The 20387-nt window shown below is 44.8% G+C and overlaps 1 protein-coding gene across 8 annotated transcripts in view; it reads right to left on the reverse strand.

The window, feature by feature from the left end:
* LOC310762313 (uncharacterized protein) overlaps positions 1-20387 on the reverse strand; it is a 221115-nt gene that overhangs the window by 70745 nt on the left and 129983 nt on the right. For all 8 annotated transcript variants that reach the window (XR_014547949.1, XM_083613042.1, XM_083613044.1 and 5 more), the window contains 5 exons: positions 19710-19832; positions 13822-13947; positions 10736-10858; positions 9466-9588; positions 7366-7503 (listed from right to left, as the gene is read on the reverse strand). Coding sequence is in view for 7 of the 8 variants with exons in the window: in XM_083613042.1 (XP_083469168.1) it covers positions 7366-7503; positions 9466-9588; positions 10736-10858; positions 13822-13947; positions 19710-19832 (633 nt within the window). In the remaining variant the exon portion in view is untranslated. The remainder of the gene's footprint in view (positions 1-7365; positions 7504-9465; positions 9589-10735; positions 10859-13821; positions 13948-19709; positions 19833-20387) is intronic.

Genomic DNA, 20387 nt, shown 5'->3' on the forward strand with positions numbered 1-20387 from the left:
TGTCTCCAGCATATTATGTCAAGAGAGCTGAAATCACAAACCCCACGTCACAACAACTGGCGACGAAGGTGGGATCCGGAATGCTGAGGAGCGGTTAAACGCAGCCCTGCCTCAGAGTCCGGATTGTAGCTAAGAACAAGACTCACTGGCCGGCTGAGAAGACGACCCTGCCCACAGGACAATGGAGAGTCCAAGGGTATTGGAGCCCTTCCAGCCATCAGAGCCCCACACGTGGGAAGACTACGTCGAACGCTTTGAGTTCTTCGCAGTGGCTCAAGGGATCACCGATGCCAGCAAAAGAAGGGCCACATTCCTGAGCTACTGTGGGCCTGAGACCTTCAAGCTGGCCAAGGCATTGCTTGCTCCAGCGAAGCTAAGTGAGACACCTCTCAAAGATATTCTTGCCTGCCTGACAAGCCATTTGGCACCTACTGAGACCAAGATGGCCCGGCGGTTGGAGTTTCATAAGAGGCAGCAGCGTGCTGGGGAGTCTGTATCTGCATTCCTAGCTGAACTGCGGAAGCTCGCTCAGCACTGCGACTTCCAATGTCTGGAAGAGACTCTCCTGGATCGGTTTATCGGTGGTCTGAGCAGCAAGAAAACCAGAAGACGCATCGTGGCTAAAGAAGAGGTTACCCTTGCTTCAGCCTTGAAGGAGGCCGCTGCCACGGAGAATTATGAAAGAGAGGAGCTTGATGCCAGTCGCAAGGCCCCTAAGATAGAAGTTGCGCATGCCATGGACGAGCTAGAGGCTACTCCGAGCCAAAGCCCAGTCCGTGGGGTTGAGTCAGTGCGTCAGGCCTGCACAGTGCACAAAGATCACCGAGGCAGGTGCCCTGGTTGTGGCGGAAACCATGAGCGGAAGAGTTGTCGTTTCCGGGATGCTATGTGCCGGACGTGCGGGAAGACAGGTCACATCACCAGGGTCTGTAGATCGGCGGCACTGGGAGCGACAGGAGCAACTAGACTGGAGCATCGCAGACCGTCCACGGCAAACCATGTTCTAAAGGACTGCCACTACGTAACGGAGATCAACGGGAGGGTCGTGCAGTTTCCAGCGCAAGGCAAGGCACACGTCAAGGTGAAGATTGAGGGTCAGCTGTGCGACATGGAGGTGGACTCCGGATCTGGATTCACTATCGTGTCGGACCAGACCGCGAGGACATTCTTCCCCAGGGGTAAGTTGCCCCCTCTGGAGCCCTTCCCGGCAACCTTGCAGTCATACTCAGCGGGCCGCATCCATGTCATGGGAATGTGTGCCGTGAGAGTACAGTTCCGGGACAAGCAGGCGGTACTCAAACTGGTGATTGCGAAGGGCAGTCGCCCCAGTCTCCTGGGCACTGACTGGTTCCCCGCCCTGGGACTGAGTATATCAGGGCTTAATTCAATCCAAACCTGCCCTGAGATGAGCGAGGCATTATGCAAAGAATTTGCCGGTCTCTTTAATGGAAAACTGGGTTGTTATAAAGGGCCCCCAGTTGACTTCGAATTGGACCCTGGGGTGGCCCCAATCCGACTCAAACCAAGGCGAGTGCCATTTGCACTGCAACCCAAGATCGAAGCAGAGCTGGATAAATTGGTCAAGCAGGGAGTTCTCTCACCCGTGGACTCTGCTAAGTGGGAGACTCCAATTGTCACGCCCCTTAAAGCAAATGGGGAAGTCAGGATCTGTGCAGATTACAAATGTACTATCAATAAGGCACTCAGGGGAAACTCATACCCCATTCCAGTCGTATCACATCTGTTGGCTAAACTGGCTGGGGGCAAGGTGTTCGCCAAAATTGACCTGGCACAAGCTTACCAACAGCTGCCAGTAACCCCACAATCAGCGGAAGCACAGACTATTGTCACACATAAAGGGGCGTTCAGAGTTAACAGATTACAATTTGGAGTTTGTGTGGCCCCAGGGATTTTTCAAGGGCTCATGGAACGCCTGTTAAGAGGTCTGCCGGGGGTCTTGCCATTTTTTGATGACGTTTTGATTGCTGGAAAAGACCCACAGGAACTGGTTGCGCGTGTCCGTGCAGTGTTGCTCAAGTTCAAGGAGGTGGGGTTGCAACTGAACAAGGAAAAATGCAGTTTTGGGGTGCCAACCATGGATTTCTTGGGGTTTAAAATTGATGCATCAGGCATCCACCCCACAGATGCTAAGATTAAGGCCATCATCGAGGCACCACGACCACAGAACAAGACGCAGTTGCAGTCATTCCTGGGACTTATTAACTTTTATCATTCGTTCTTACCCCACAAAGCTTCGGTAGCTGAACCATTACATCGACTGTTGCAGAAAAAGAATGTGTGGCGATGGGGGCAGGGGCAGCAGAAGGCTTTTGACTCCTTGCGAGGAATGCTGAGTAGCAGGAGCGTCCTTGCTCATTACGATGAGTCGAAGCCGCTGGTCCTGGCATGTGATGCCTCTCAATACGGCCTGGGGGCGGTGCTGAGTCATAGGGAACCGGATGGGTCGGAAAAGCCCATCTCTTTCTATTCCCGTACGTTGTCGCCCACGGAGCGCAACTATGCTCAAATTGACAAAGAGGCGCTTGCAATTGTGGCAGGAATCAAAAAGTTCCATGATTATGTGTATGGTCGCCATTTCTCCATTGAAACGGACCACAAACCACTGTTAGGGTTGTTCAACCCGAACAAACAAACGCCACAAATTCTCTCCCCCAGAATGTTGCGTTGGTCTATATTCCTGAACGGGTTCCAGTACACCTTGACCCATGTGCCGGGGAAACGGTTGTGCCACGCTGATGCGCTGAGTCGATTGCCTCTTCCTGGCGGGAGCAATGTGGATCCTGCTCCAGCGGAGCACATAATGATGCTGGAAACACTTCCGGGGGCTCCTGTAACGGCTACTGATATAGCTGAGAAAACGAGGAAAGATGCTGTTCTCTCCCGTGTGCTCACTTGGGTGGGGAGGGGGTGGCCAGGTGGTCCGCATGAAGACAAATTCAGGCCTTATGCGACAAGGCAGCACGAGTTGTCCATGCATAAGGGTTGTCTCCTGTGGGGAGATAGGGTGATCATCCCAGCACCACTGAGAAACAGGGTTCTTGAGACGCTTCACATGGGACACCCGGGAATGGTCAGGATGAAGTCGCTAGCCCGATGTTATGTGTGGTGGCCTGGAATGGACCAGAACATAGAACAATGGGTACGAACATGCAAGGCATGCCAAGAGGTGCGGCCAGAAGTGGCCAGAGCACCAGTTCACTGGTGGGAGCAGTCCAGATCTCCCTGGAGCCGGCTGCACTTAGATTTTGCTGGGCCATTCCAGGGGAAGGTCTTTTTGGTTATTGTCGATGCATATTCCAAATGGTTAGAAGTGGCGATGGTCCCTAGCATGGCATCAGCTGCCGTAATCAAGGTGTTGAGGCAGCTGTTTGCAACCCACGGGTTACCTGAGACCATTGTATCAGATAATGGGGCAGCTTTTGTATCCCAAGAATTCAGGGCATTCTTGGCTGATAACTTCATAAGAGGGGTCACATCCGCGCCCTTTCACCCATCCTCCAATGGGCAGGCTGAGCGCATGGTAAGAACAGCCAAAGAATCCATTGCGCGCTTAATGGAGGGTAACTGGTCAGCTCGCATCGCGCGGATGTTATTTTTGCAGCATGCGACGCCGTGTACTGCGACGGGCAAGTCGCCAGCTGAGCTGCTCTTGGGTAGAAGACTGGTAACGGTGCTGGATTATGTCCACCCCGATAAAATGCCAAACCGTAATTCAAGAGAAACCCCCCAGGCTGAGGCTGACACAACAAGGTATCTCGCCCCTGAAGATCTGGTCTGGGTGAGGAACTATTCACGAGGTCCGCGGTGGGTGGCTGGTGTGGTCACCCGGACTACTGGACCAGTGTCCTACTATGTGACCTTGGAAAATGGGCAAGTTTGGAAGAGACATATAGATCAGCTGAGGCGCCGGGCGCTCAGCAGGGAGGGGTCAGATAATTCATCCCTGGCTAACGACGCAGAGCTGCAAGACCAGAGTGAAAATGACCCAGAGGTGCAGTCACCAGGGGCTTCAGCAAATGAACCAGGGTCTGCTAGTCCTCAGGAGGACGAGGTACAGGTAGGGGACACTGCGATGTCTGGGACTCCATCTGTTCCTGACGAAACCCCTATAGCACCCCCCCTACCACAGGTAACATCCAATCCAGAACCGGCAACACCTGTTGTCAGGAGATCAAGTAGAAGTTGTAGGCCCCCACAGTACCTGAGAGATTACGTCTGCAGTGCTCACTAGGGGGGGAGGGGTGTTGTGTATTGAGTCAAAGGATTTTGTATCTGTATTATTGTTGTCTGTATTTGCATTAGGGTAAAGTAACTGCCTTTTGGTTCCAGAGGGTACAGCTACTATTGGTTCATTTAAGCTGCTGTATTTGGATCCTCTGTCTTATTGGTTTCCTCCAAAAGGCAGGACTGTGATTGCCTGATATTGTTCCCTCCAAAATGTATCCTTTCTAGCTAGTTCCCTGTCCCTATAAATGTAGCTCTGCCCTCCTCAGTTCTGAGTCTTGTTTGCTGTAATAAAGAAGCGTTACTACTGAACTGTCTCCAGCATATTATGTCAAGAGAGCTGAAATCACAAACCCCACGTCACAACAGTTCCTCTGCTAGAGCTGGAATTGCATGGGACCTAAAACTCCTGATGTAATTAAGGTGAAACAAGGTCATTGAATAAATGAATGAATGAATGAATGAATGAATGAATAAATAGAAGTACAGATTGAGCCAAGCTGATTGGCTACCCAAACAATGACCAATCAATGCTGAATTTGCAAAATTCCATGAATGAAGAAACAAGAAAAGAGAAAGGTCAGTGTGACAATTAACCTTGGAAAGGGTGCTAACATTCTTGGGGGATCTAGTCGAAACAAGGAAATAGGGAAAACATGCAATCAGTCCACGGAGGACAGCATGAAATTGATTAATGCAGGTTTCTGGACCAATACCATTGTTTTTTCCTTCAAACGTCACAAAGAAGCTGGCAGGCAATGTTTCAGATCATATCTATGCTTCTGGCTCTCTTAATACTCACTTGTGCATTGAAACCTGCTATCAGTTAGTGGGAAATGCTTCTTGTCCCCTTTGCATAATGATGTTTTTTTAAACAGCTTATGCTGGTGGAGATTGTAATCTCCTTTGGGCAGAGACCTGTCCTCCTATACAGGCAATCATAGTTTTGCATGGGGGTTCAGTTCTGGTGGTGTCCACGTGTCAGCAGAGCATGCGTAACCCTGGTCCATCCCGCCTCATTCCTCCCCTTCTCATGATGTCTTTATGACATTTTGGGGCTACTTCCGGGTTTGGCGCTGTGTGCGCGCGCGCGATCGCATGTCATTCAAATGTGTCTAAACCAGGAGTGGCCTATACTCTGCAAAGTGGCAAATGCGCATTCATGGCACTGTATAGCCTAGAATTGGCTAACCTGTGGCACTCTAAATTGGACCCCAAATCTCATCAGCTCCAGACAGCATGTCCAATAGTCCAGAAGGATAGAAGTTGCAGGTCCCACATTCCTGATATAAACTAACAAGCAATTATATCTACATTTGCTACAATCTTTTCTCTCCCAGAATGAACACAGGATTCAGAAAACAATCCTAACAAATGCTGAGTATTTATATGCCAAAATACGTGATCTGCTTCCACGTGATCTGCAACTATAAAGTCAATCAATATTTAATATCGATATTTAATATTAAATATAATAATAATAATAATAATAATAATAATAATAATAATAATAATAATAATTTTATTTATATCCCACCCTCCACAGCCGAAGCCGGGCTCAGGGCGGCTAACAACACTAAAACAGTGCAACATTATAAAAACATTATAAAAATTAATTAAAATCAAAATTGATGGCAACCATAAACTAAAGTTTTGTAAAGATTGCCAAAGGAGGGAGTCAGGCTGTGCCCTGACCAAAGGCCTGGTGGAACAGCTCTGTCTTGCAGGCCCTGCGGAAAGATGTCAAGTCCTGCAGGGCCCTTGTCTCTTGTGACAGAGCGTTCCACCAGATTGGAGCCGCAGCCGAAAAAGCCCTGGCTCTAATTGAGGCCAGCCTAACCACTCTGTGGCCTGGGACCTTCAAGATGTTTTTATTTGAAGACCGTAAGTTCCTCTGTGGGGCATACCAGGAGAGGCGGTCCCGTAGGTACGAGGGTCCTAGGCCGTATAGGGCTTTGAAGGTTAAAACCAGCACCTTAAACCTGACCCTGTACTCCACTGGGAGCCAGTGCAGCTGGTATAGCACCGGATGAATGTGATCTCGCAGCGAAGATCAATATTAAATCAATATTTAAAATACACTCTAAAATTAACACATCCCTAATTGAAATATACAATAAAACTATCAATTAAAATGTGTGGCAATTAAAAGAGATGTTTTTTAAAAAAACCTCAAACAAGTTAAAACAATGAAATCACAAGTCCAGTTCAGGGGAATGCTTCCCTAAACAGATGTTTCTGCTTAGTGTTGGAACCGATGGAATGCCAATACTGATGGGGATTCTCATGTTTCATCAGGGAGGGCTTTCCACAACACTGGTGCTACCAGTGGAAAAACTTGCCTCCATTGTTACCACATAAAACACCTTAACTACTCTATATTCCAAATATTATATAAACACAGTCTGTTGCAGCTGCTTCATTTCTTATAGTGTAAAATAAAGTGCTTATAGTGTAAAAGAAAGCTTTCAAAAGTAAGCCTGCTGCTTTGTTAACTGTAGGTGTGGAATACTCTGCACTTTCCCCTCTCTTGAAGCCCTCCTCCTTTGGCAATCATCTCCGTGACTCTGTGTGTATCTGCGCTCATTATTGCTTTCAATTCTTCCCATTCCTTGTTAAATAAATACTGTTCTTTTGACAGTTTTTGTGCCAAATGAAATAATAATAATAATAATATAATAATAATAACTTCTATGGTTTGGAGTGCATGGCATTGCCCTCCTTAACCATGTAATCCTGTTCTGTAAACCCAGGTCCCAAAACGCCCCCACCCAATAATAGGTTTTGTGGGGGGAAAGAGTTGTTAAAGTGGTATAGTGGAACCTTGGTTTTCTAGTGTCTCGGAAGCCGAACGATTCGGAACCTGAACGCCGAAAAGCCAAAAGTAATTGCTTCCATTTTTGAACGCGCCTCGGAAGTCGAACAGCTTCCAAAGCGTGTTTCTCCATTTTTTCAATGGATTTTGTTCCATAGTTTTCAGACATTTTGGAAGTCAAATGGTCTTCCGGAATGAATTACGTTCAAAAACCGAGGTTCCACTGTATAAAGCCAATGCAGGTTTGTAGTCTAACAAGGGGACAGACTCCTTTGAAGAGCTGTCTGCATTTCCTTATACATCACCTGTGCATGTCTTCCCATCTAAATCCAAGCGGTAACCTTGGTTACAAGAGCAGAGTGGACCGTTGGTGGAGTGCTCACAGTGATGAAGGCAACCTCCGTTATCATCTTCACAGCTGTTGACAATTTCCATTTCAATGCCTTTCCAGAAAAGAATCAAATCATTGCCAATCAATAAATAAAAATGAGAACTGTAGTAAGTTTGCTGCACATGGGCTCTAGAAGAAAACAATGCAGTTCCTGCCAGCCCCTTCAGGGATACTCCATTGCATTCCTCCCCCACTGGTTCTCCATTTGTCTCCCGCAACAGTCTCAGCAATTCCATGCCCAGTGAACTTGCTCAGTCTCCACTGCAATGTTTTGGGGTTTCTCCCTTAGCCCAAGAACGATTTTCTGTACTTTTGCAAAACTTGAAGTTCCTCTAAGGCTGCTCCTACCTCCCTCTCGCTTGCAGCTGGTGCCATTTTGGCTACATAAAGATGTGCATCACTCAGAGGGTTAGTAGTAGCAAACTATATTAGCTTCTAGGACAGGGGTCTGCAACCTTTAAGACAAAAAGAGCCACTTGGACCCGTTTCCGAAGAAAAAAAAACTGGGAGCCGCAGCGGGCGGGAAGGTGACGTCGGGACGGTGCGTGACTAACGCACACACCGCCCCCATGTGACGTCACAGCCAGTACAGCACCCACCACAGTGGGGAGTGTCGGGGCGCACAATGCGCCTCCTCCCCTCGCTAGTATCCGTCCCGGAGCCGCGGCAAAGGTGTAAAAGAGCCACATGAGGCTCTGGAGCCGCAGGTTGCAGACCCCTGTTCTAGGATGTCCTGTATCTTTAAGTGGAAGACAAGAGTTTCAGCACTTTGTTGCTTGGGCTACATACACACAATACATTTAAAGAACCTCCTCACAAAGAACCCTGGGTACTGTAGATTAAGGATGCTGGGAATTATAGCACTGTGAGGGGTAAACGGCAGTTCTTTTAATGTATATGCAGACTTTTCCTATCCTCGGGCCACAAACCAAACCAAAAGAACATAGAAGAGGGAAATATGCAGGAATAATATGCAGACATTGAACCAAAATATCTATCAGTATACAATAAATGACACTGATGAACCTGATAACATACCAGTGCATATCAAAGGCTCAAACACGTTTTAAACTCACGATGTCTTCTTCAGTGGGAAATTATATAGTTATTAAAAAACAAAGCTAGACATGCTGGCTATTATAAAACCCAAGGTCATAGAGCCTGGTTACATTTGTAGTGTCTGGGGGGAAAAAATACAAATTGCTCAGTGCAACTATAGTTTCCTGCTGAAGAAGACATTCTGTAGTTTAAACACATTCAGGCCTTTGAAATCTTTTTATATAATGCATGCACCATATTGCTATTTTATGAGGCTCATCAATGTTATTCCTTGAATAGTCGTAAATTTTTAGTTCAGAATATAAATTTAATTTGTTAGATTAAGCGTTATTTCTCCATATTTTCTGCACCTTTCTCCACCTTTCATCCATGTGATCTCATAATTTTTATGGTCAAGTATGGAGCTTTGGACTGAGTAGGCCAAGCCACTGTTTTTATATCACATTTCAGTCATGAATCAGTTAGGAAATATGAGGGCTAACATAGATGAAGTAATTATGCTTTTGTTTAAAACTGCTGTATGGCATGCAAAATCAGGAGAGATGGACGTGGGGGAAAAATCAGCCTTAAAACATGAAGTCTGAAGTGAACACGTACTTTGGGTGACTACGGGAATGTTTGAACTCATTTTAATTCACTATATATTGAAGACTGGTCAACAGCACTGTTTGCCTCTTGAAATGCAGGCAACAGAGTTCAGAATTCAGAATTTGCACTCATGATTGCAGAAACCATGGCTCAGGGTGAAGGCCTCTGCAAAATCCAGCATTCAAGCACTGAGGTACATATACTGGGAATTCTAATCACATTGGTTCTTAAAGAATGAGAATACCACAAGAATCAGAAACAGAGGCACGCCTCCCCAGATAAAAACAGTCACCAAATTATCATCTCATTTTATCCTTTTGGAAAGATACACTTGCCTTTACAGCACTGCCGCAAAACTCCCACTTACGGTAGCATTGCCTTCCGTCAGCTCCTAGCTCAAACCCAGGATTACAAACGCAGGCAAAGGAGCCCAAAGTGTTCACACAGTGATGGGTACATTTGGCCGTCCCTTCTGCACACTCATCAACATCTGTAGAACAAAAACGGTGTTGAGGTTGAACAGTGTTGAACGAAAGGTCAGCCTTAATGGAGATCAGCAACCTTCAGGAAACCCTTTTGAAATGAGGGAGTGATGTAGAAGATTCTAGGGCATGTTCCACAATGCGCAGTCAGTGCATGCTCAACCTATTTGCCCAGCCTCTCTGCACCTGTTTGTTGACAAATTTGAATTGAGGACATAGCTTATTTGAGCTGTGTATGCAGAGGAAGACCAGCAGAGGTGAATAAGAGGAAGTTGTTAGTCATTACTGGACCTTCTGAAAATATTCGAAGGCACTCCATAGTTCTACAGAACAACAGAGATTTTTGTTTTTATTTTTTGCTGGGGTGGGTTGAGGTGGTGGTGGTGGTAGAAGAGGGAACTGAAACAAACACATATGCTCAATCACTAAGACATGATTATAGAATAGCCAATGTGCTACCCTGCAGATGCAGATTGGTGTAGTGATGAGGTTGCTGGACTAGGGTCTGAGAGACAAGGGTTCAAATTCCAAATCAGCCAAGAAGATCACTGGGTGATCTTAGGCCAGCCACTGCCTCTCAGCCTAACCTACCTCTCAGGGTTGTTGCGCAGATTAATTGAGAGTGGGAGACTCATCTAAGCCATCTTGAGCTCTTTGGAGAAAAAGGTGGAATACAACTGCAGTAAACAAATTGTTATATTTATTTATTTATTTGCCAAAATGGTTTCCAAGTGGTATATGCACAGGCATCATGTTGTTGGGCATTGATTTCCAAGAGGACTTTCCTTAGACTACTAGCTTCTCTTTTCCTCTAATGGTGGGAAGAAGTGAGTAGCTGAACCAACAGTGGCAGAGAAGAGCACAGGAGGGGATGCCTCAGTCTGAAGCTCCCTTCCATGGTCTCCTAATGGGAGACAACTGAACACATCTGCCAGCAGGTGTAGGCAATGGGGGCCAGAGGGTCTCTCTCCACCCCTGTGCTTCCAAATCAAGAAGTCTGACCCCAAGATTGTAACTCCTCTTCACAGTAGAATGGCTCCAACTATGTTCTTGCTTACATGGGTTTAGCATACCTGGTTAGAAAAGAGGTCAATAATTAGACTCCTCTTCAATTTTAGTTACCATCCCCGCAACCCACACTTTGCTTTTTTTTACCTGCACAGGACTTCCCATCTGCAGAAAGGCGATATCCCGAATAGCATTCACACTCTGCAAGTCCGCTCTCATTTCGGCAGATCTGCAAGCAGCCTCCATTTCCACTCGCGCAGGGGTCGATCTCTGAAACCAAACACGAAGAAATCCAAGCAATGCGGATCAAAGGTGCTAGCCAGGAATGTTAGGTGTCTGAATTACAAACCAGCAAGCTAAGATGCTTTGAGAACACACGCAAAAACATTTCAACCAATACACAGAACACAGGTCAAGATCTATCTGGCGCAGGCTGCAAGTCTTTTCACATTGCAGTGATATTTATCTCCCAATTTCATTCCAACTGTTCATCACAAACCATTTGACAAGTTCATCTGGCAGAGATGCTTGAACTTATTTTCAATAGTTACAAAGCTGGCCAACATGCACAACCTGTTTTGCAACAACTGAAAAGAAAGAAATAAGGGGGGGGGGTGAGAGAGAGGAAGCGGGGGGTGAGAGCGATCTGCTTTAATGATATTCTCTGTTTCATACAGTGCTGACTTGCTTTTCCCAATATTCAGCAGAGATCTGACACAGATACTTCCACGCGCATCTCTGCCTGCCAATGGTTCTCTGTGCCAGCAGTTCAAATTGATGGCACTTTCCTCTATAGCTTCCTTTGCAGTCCGACAAATATAATTGCTCAAGCATGCCTGGCAAACCGTGACCAGCCCTTAACAACCAGAGATCTTGCTGCGAGGGATTACAGCAGCGGCTCTACCGGAGAGTCAATACAATTGTTTGGAAATGCACTTCCAAAAGGAGCACAAGCTCTTGCTCCCAATATATTGCACATCAAATCAGAAAGAGACCAGGAGATTCTTGAAAACACCCAAAACAGAACAACAACAACAAAAATCCATGGTAAATTAGGCCTAAAGATTCCAGTGGTGGTTCAATATTTTGGAAAATGTGCCCCAAGTCAATTCCCAAATACCAGGTTGGGGTAACCAATGTGGTGGCTACTTTCAGATATTGTTGGTCTACGACTCCCATAATCCTTGACCTTTGGCCATGTTGAGTGAGGCTGATGGGAGTTGGAGTCCAGCAACATTTGGAGGGTCACATGCTGGCTACCCTTGATCTAGATGATGCGACTTTAGTAAATATGCAGCTCCATGTATCTTTAGGTGAGCTGTTTTGTCTCTAGTCTACTAAGCTCAGGAGCAAAGCAGCAGCACACGTAGGCAATATAATGTTTGGGACCTTAAGAAAACTGCAGAAAGGAGTAGGCAGCTGTTAGAAGGTCTGAATAGTATATGGCAGTTTCATATGTACATCCAGAATCCTTCTTATCACTTCTAACATCCTTTGCCCACTTTGATAATGGTGCCTTTGGCTTCTCTGATTTTATCCTTTCGTGATCATTGTATTCCTTTGTAAGCACTGCAGTGAGGCAGTCTTTTCCCTGTCTTTTGTACATCTCTCGCAGGCAAAGCTCCTGCTACAAGCAGAACTGAGACACAGAAGAAACACAGGACCAAAAAGCCTTGATTTTTTTTCTTCTCTTAATAAACCATATATATTTTATGGTAAGTACGGGCATATTGCAGATGGCACCATATATGCAGTGAGTTTGCAATGGGAAATTTAGCTGAGCTCGGCTGCAAAACTTGGCAAACAAAGTCTCCAGTAGATCAGTGGAAACGCAAGCATAAAGCTCAGGCCATCAGCAGCTTCGACAGATAATGGGAGCTAATAAAACTTGGCAGGAGGAAGGACAACCCAAGGTCATATTTCCTTCCTAATTCTTTTTAAGAAAGGGAGAACAAGGGAATCCAATAACCTGCTTTGATCTCTATTCCTCTCCCCACTGTCCCTCCTCATACACTTCCCTCTTATTATTTCCTCTCCCCACTATGTTACTTGATGAGTTGACTACCCTGTTGTCTCCTCTAACCACTCCATGGTCCTCCATGATATTCAGTTCATAGTCAAGTCATGCTGTTTCTCCCTTTACAGAATCGCAGGAAATATGGCCGAGAGCAGGTCAGGTGAGAAGGCACTGAAGAGACACAGATGCACTTGCCTCCAGCTGGGGAGATTGGGGTCCCTTTGAGAAGCTTTGGATTGGAGTTTAGGAGTGGTAATCTAGTCTGGGGGAGTTATAAATCAACCTCCAGCTTCTGTCAGCGCTCACCCAGTGCTCTCTTGCTCTCTGAACAACTCCCATAATGCCCCATAAGCTTTTGTTTGAGGTCAGGACAGGACAAATGCTTACATTCTATAATGAGATCCTCATACTTCCACAGGGTAGGCAGATTACAAAAAGTTGCAAATTCTATTAAAGAAGTCCAATCTTAGATATAATCGTCACCCCTACCATTCCCCTATTGCAATAGTACAAGGTCAGTGTGGAGGTGAAATGTAACAGGCTTGAACCAGAGAGCCTGGCAGCAGGGCCCAGCCACATGACTCTCTATTTCTGACACCTAAACTGCATTGATGCTTTTGACTTATGGTGCTGGAAGACTCTTGAGAGTCCCATAGACTGCAAGAAGATCAAACCTCTCCATTCTGAAGGAAATCAGCCCTAAGTGCTCACCGGAAGGGCAAATCCTGAAGCTGAGGCTCCAATACTTTGGCCACCTCATGAGAAGAGAAGACTCCCTGGAAAAGACCCTGATGTTGGGAAAGATGGAGGGCACAAGGAGAAGGGGACGACAGAGGACGAGATGGTTGGATAGTGTTTTCAAAGCTACCAGCATGAGTTTGACCAAACTGCAGGAGGCAGTGGAAGACAGGAGTGCCTGGCGTGCTCTGTTCCATGGGGTCACGAAGAGTCGGACACGACTAAACGACTAAACGACTAAACAACAACAACAAAACTGCATTATTCAATGCAAGTAAACATGCATTCCACTAGGGCAGAAGCGGGGAACCTGGGATCCTCCAGATTTTTTGGACTACAACTTGCATCAACCCAACCAGAATGGCCAATGGTCAGGGAGTCCCACAATATCTGGAGGGCCAAAGGTTAGCCCAAACTACAGCCTTTGGGCTCGTATTGTGTTTCCAACAGGTTACCTGCACCCTGGGCTCACACTTACTTTCACAGTGCTTCCCATCTCTCTTAAGCTGGTAGCGTGTGTGGCACTGGCACCGGTAGTGGTCTTCACTCATCTGCACACACTCATGTTCACAGCCTCCGTTATTGACAGCACAAGAGCTCACACCTAATTCAATGAGAACACAAAAAAGCCAGAATGTCGTGATGCAGTTCTCCACCCAAATATCTGAAGTGAGGGCAAAAAATGGAGCAACTTTTCACACAGCAATATATCCTGAAGAGCAGGTTGCCTTCCCAACATGTGTATTTTGACCCATCACCTGCAATACTAGACCTTATGGCTTTAAGCAGGACCCTGGATGAACTCACATCCTCCAGCCACTAGTACTGTGCCAAACACCATATGATCCCTTTGGTAAAGGTATCTCATTTCCAAAAGCTTAGTGATAAGCTGAAGACTAGCTTTTTGCCTTGGATGCATTACTCCTTTATGCCAAAGCTTTATCCATCAACAAACTTCACACATCTGCTCCAAAAATGATCCTTGAAAGCAGAGCAGGGAAGGAAAAGCCTTGCTAACACTCTGATACAGAGGGAGCCGTGTTGCAGTCAGTCAGACCACTGGTCCATATAGCTCAGTAGCTTTCCAAGGATTTGGACAGAGGACATTCCCTGCCCTATCTGGAGATGCTGAGGACTGATCCTGGGACCTTCTAAAGGATGATCTTTTAACTATGTTTGCAAAAACACTTCCACTGCTGCAGCTAGAGTGAAAATATTAGGATATAAGTCACAGTATTTGGGAAAGAAGAAAGGAAAACAAGAAACATTGGTTCATCCAGTTCAGTATTGTGCCCCCTGAAGCTCTCTGGGGCTTCAGATTGAGGACACCCCGTTACCTTGAAATGCCAAAGCTTGAACCTGGGATCTTCTGGGTGCATGGCAGATGCTCTACCAGTGAGCTATGGTATGCAAATAAATATACAGTGGTACCTTGGGTTAAGTACTTAATTCGTTCCGGAGGTCCATTCTTAACCTGAAACTGTTCTTAACCTGAAGCACCACTTTAGCTAATGGGGCCTTCTGCTGCTGCCGTGCCGCCGGAGCATGATTTCTGTTCTCATCCTGAAGCAAAGTTCTTAACCCGAGGTAATATTTCTGGGTTAGCGGAGGGTGTAACCTGAAGCGTATGTAACCTGAAGCATATGTAACCCGAGGTACCACTGTATAATCATCTAGCCAACAACCCAAAAGTGTTTCTTGAGAAACAGGTGGAACTGAACATGCTTGAGGGCTTGTGGGGAGTGGTTCCAAGATGGATGCCAGAAGAAAGGCTGCATAACAGAAACCATGAAATAAAACCAGTGATTGTTCATACTGGTTCACTGCCCTTCCCCAACATGTGTGTAGACACATAGCCCCGAGGTGATGGATGGCTGCTGGATTCCTCTATGGAGGGATGAGTGACCTATTCAAAGTGTTGTCCGTGTATGTTGCCCTGAACCTGGTGCAGCATGGTAAGAGCTGGTTGTCAAGGGGGAGAAGGCGAATTGTAGCTTCAGGTTTTGCATTGTTCCGTGACATTCTTTTAAATGGGGCATTAAGTCTATTACAATAAATTTAGGCACTGAGAGACCAATGTCCCCATTAGCTTATTGATTTAGGTCTCTCCATTAACCTTGGGCCTGAATTAAAAATAAAACAACAGAAGTAGTTCTGTTAAGGTGAACGTTGCCCCTATTGGGACAACATCAGATTTCCTATTCAAAATTATAGCTACACATTTCTCACGTGCTTTGCTTTCTGATGCATGACTTCCTGCTTCCATCCCCTAGTCTCCAAGATCTATAAAGACAGCTTCACGATTCTGCTAGAATGTTTAATGTTATTTGCATATAACCCAACAAGGAAGCAGAAAAGGACAAGCTTTTCTTAAAGGATTCTCTCCCACCTTGGCTAGAACGGCAGGCTTAATGCTATCTTGTAACTAAGCCAATGCACTGGCAACTCTAAGAAATTGCAAACAAGACATGTGTTCGATCCCCAAGCTCATCTAGCCCTCAGCTCAAAAACAAAGAAATACAAAAGAATTGATTCAACAGATGTAATGTCATTCATACCTAACCGAGCTGTTTTTCACATTTCAACCAGGAATCAATGGGAAATGGAATAACAATCTCTCTTGTGCTGATATGCAGATTTACAGAGAATTTTAATCCTTTCTACAGAACTTGGCTACAGCTTTTGACGCTTTATGCCCTATTGCTCTGGTATCTCAATTAAAACAACTCTCTGCTGTCATTTCACCACCAACTGTAAGAAAACTACAAATCTATGTGAATATAGGGTGAAAAGAAGACCATTAAAAAAAAATATCAGGCCCTGCTAATTCTCTTTTTAACAACATGTTACGTGCTGGCTTCTTTTTTCTTTTTGTTATTTAAAATATCTTTGTCACCACTGTTCAAAATATTCTAAACCGTTAACAGAGAAAAAAGGAATTTGTTTTTTTTTTAATTAAAATATATTTCTGCGCCACTTACTGTTAAGAAAATGTCAAACCAGTTCACAACATTAAAACCATTTCCAAACGTGAACAAATCCGAATATCAAAGAAATATAGAACAGTGTTAAAGATAACGAAATGCCTGAGGGATACATTAAAATGCTTAATTTACCCAGAGCAGGAGAAAACAAGTTTGTTCCATCTTCCATACGACATCCTTTGAGATATTAGAAGATGGCTATCATCTTCAAAGAGATAGAGTTGGGTGTCATCTGCATACTGAGGACACTACACTCTAAATCCCCAAAACCTATTGCTTTCAAAGACTTTACCTAGATGTTGAAAAAGTGTGTGTGGGGGGGGGGGGGGAGAACAGAACCTTGTGCAACCCAGGCCCAGTGCCCAAGGAGTCGAACAGACATTTCCCACCTTTTGAAATTTCTTCAAGAAGAATGGAGCCCAAGTCCCATCCTGGCCAGACAGTCCAGAATAGTGCCATTGTTGAAGGTATTGAAAACTGCTGATGAGACTGACAGTGACATACTTTTCCTGCCTCGGTTCAAAGATTTTCTGTCAGGATAGGCCAGGCTGTTTCTGTCCCAGAATTAGGCCTGAACCGCAGTTGAAATGGTTCCAGAGAACCTTGCATCATTTAGAGTTTTCCACTTGCATCTCTGAGAATAGACATCTGAGGTCAATTGGTCTTCATAAAACTTTAAAATTGGCCCATGCGAAAGTACCAATCATGCTGATGAGGATGGGAAAACATTTTTATTTTGTACCCAATACTTCAAATTTCATTCATTCAGAGAAGGTGCACCAGCACATTCATTTAAAACTTTTCCTTGATCAAATTTCTTTTTATTATCAAATATATTCCATATCTGACTAACTGACATAATTGTTTCAAGAGTTGTTGAAACTTTCAGATATTTTGATCCTAATACTGTCCACCCAAGCAAAGGTATATGTAAACTCTAAGGTTGCCCAATTCAGGAGATTAAAACAATTATATGTCTATTGGGATAATAATAATATACACATCTATATATTAATGTATGGTAATGTAAGCATTTTTTCCCCTTTTTTTCCTTTTCATTCTCACTTTTTTTCTTACTTTTTTCCTCACTCTATTTTTTTTAAACAAACTTCTTCTCCTTGATGAACAGAAAAAGTGAGCTCCAACATCTATTTTTAGTATAAAGCTAACAAAAGTCCTGTTAGACTAACTGGTATCTTTAGGACGACACAGATATCTGGCTATCAACTCAATCCCTCACAAAGCATTTCTAAAGGCTCTGAATTCTGAACGTGGGTTGAACTATAAGTTCACAAGGCTGCTGCCAAAAACACCCTCCAAGTTCTCATCTGTGAAGAGTAGAGACACACTTCATAATGCGATGTCATCACTTTGCAAGTTCTTCTGCCCCCGGCTAGCAAACGATGTGGAACCGGAGCGGGGGAACTCACAGTATGATGACAGCACATCATGAGATGGGTGTCAAGGGTGAGAATGCAGCATGGGTGTCAGAGGTGAGAACTTGATGTGGGAGTGTCAGTGTCAGCAACATCCCCATGACGCACAAAGTGTGTCAATCCTTACTTAGAATGCAGAGTATTTAGAAATGCTTCTTGAACAAAAAGAAGAAGTGGTGAATGCCTGGCTATTTGACCGTACAGTGGTACCTTGGTTCTCAAACTTAATCCGTTCCAGAAGTCCATTCCAAAACCAAAGCGTTCCAAAACCAAGGCGTGCTTTCCCATAGAAAGTAATGCAAAATGGATTAATTCGTTCCAGGCTTTTAAAAACAACCCCTAAAACAGCAATATAACATGAATTTTACTATCTAACAAGACCAGTGATCCATAAAATGAAAGCAATAAACAATGTACTACAGTCACACAGTCAATCAATCAGTAGCTGAACTGGGTTCCACACTGTCACAAAAACAACAACAAAAGTTGCAAAAACAAAAATGCAAAATAAATAGCAAAAATGGACAGACCTCAGCGTAACACTCAAAACGGAAGTGTGGCATTCAAATTGAAGCGTAACACTCAAAACGGAGCACGTTCAGCTTCTGAAAAAAGTTCTCAAACTGGAACACTTACTTCCAGGTTTGCAGTGTTTGGGTTCCAAGTTGTCTGAGTACAAAGGTGTTTGAGAACCAAGGCACCACTGGTGTGTGTGTGTGTGTGTGTGTGAGAGAGAGAGAGAGAGAGAGAGAGAGAGAGAGAGAGAGAGAGAGAACACTAGAGCAGTGGTAGGGAACAGGATCCAGCCAGCAAGTTAGATGCCTATCACTCCCCGTCCCATGAAAGCCAAGTCTGCAATAATCACAGAATCGTAGAGTTGGAAAGAACCCTGAGGGTTATCAATGCGAACCTTCTGCAATGCAGGAATCTCAGCTGAAACATCCATGACAGATGACCACCCAACCTCCCAAGACCACCACCTCCCAAGGAAGACTGTCCAACAGCTCTGTCACAAAGCTCTTTTTTGGGTGCAGTTCATCAGGTCCGGAAGTGCATTATAGTGCTTCCCATATGCACATTAGAGTTATGTATACAGTTCCACATTATTCAAACTGGTTTACCAAGGAGGTCTACCAACCTTGTTTTCTTTGGGTTTTTAGAAGCACAGTTAAGACACTTTTGCTCTGCAAGGCCTTTGAGATAGTTGGTTGAATGTTTTCCCCACTCTCTACAGCTACTTTGATTATACACTGTGTTCTGAAACATTTTAATCTCAGTTCTGGCTGTTTCATTGTGATGTAATGGGTTGTTCTGGTTTTTAATATTTATGGTTTTAATATAATTCCATTGCCTTGGGAGCTGCCTTGTGAACCATCCTGAGGACTCTAATGGGCTGAAAGGTGAGCCATCAATTTTAAAATGAAACAAACATAATAGATGGCTTTAAAAACACCACTGTTCATTAATAGGGCACTACCATTTGCATCCTTTTAGAGCCATTTGATGCGGATTGTCAAACTGCTTAATTCACTCTCATTGCGAAGAACAAAGGTGTCCGCAATAAACTTTGCAATGAGAATAAAAACAAGTATAGAATGAAAATGGCACATTCCGTAAAAAAAACCCAAAAAACCCAGCAGTCAACATCCCACAAATAGAGCTTCACATGAGGGCGACTTTAATCTGGCATCTTTCTCAACCCTAAAACCCACAAACACCGTGCTGTGAATAGTAGAGCCAGCTGCACCAAAGCAGCTTTAAGAGCAACTGAACAACACTGGCAACCTTTTTGACAGCTTGACAACTTGGTATTACATAATTTTGGCTGGGGGAAATACCCCAAGACAACACGCAGCTCTGAATTTGCATCCCCCTAAAGACCACATTATGAAAGGCTCCTCTTCTTTCCTCCATCACTTAAAAACTACAGCCTGGGTGTTACTCACTTATGCAGGTACGGCCGTCAGCATGAAGTTTGTGCCCTGCATGGCATTCACAGTGGTAGGAACCCAGAGTGTTCACACAGCTCTGCTGACAGCCTCCACTCCTTACTGCACATTCATCAATATCTAGAAAAGAAAAATAGGTGGTTGAGGTATTACAGGCTTCAACGGCACCACAAGGTGATGTGCCAAATATGCAGTGATGGTTGCCTCGGGCTCATGTCATTCCTCTGGTGCAGCTAGGAGGACTACAAAGCTTTTGCTTCTATTTTTGATTAACTACAGGTTGTTATGTCATCCAAACATGACAAGCCGTGCTTAATCTTAACTGTGGCTTGTTTGAAGCAAGCTAGCTTCAAACAATGAATTATGAAGTTATCTTGCTCCAGTAAGCCATAGTTCAGATGAAGCAAAGTTTAAGATCCAGACATAAAGTTAAATGTGAGCAAAAGCAGCTGATTTAATCCCCTGTGGCTGTGAGGAGAGGGGAGAGTATACAAGCCTGTAGCTTGCCACTGTTCCCATAATGGGGGGGGGGGGCATTGTTTATTGTGAATGTAGCAAGTATATACAGTGATACCTCTGGATGTGAACGGGATCTGTTCCGGAGCCCTGTTAGCATCCTGAAGCGAACGCAACCCGATTCTATGCGTGCTGCGATTCGCTGCTTCTGCGCATGAT

Source organism: Podarcis filfolensis (genome assembly GCF_964270895.1).
Source record: "Podarcis filfolensis genome assembly, chromosome: 5".
Taxonomy (NCBI): Eukaryota; Metazoa; Chordata; class Lepidosauria; order Squamata; family Lacertidae; genus Podarcis; species Podarcis filfolensis.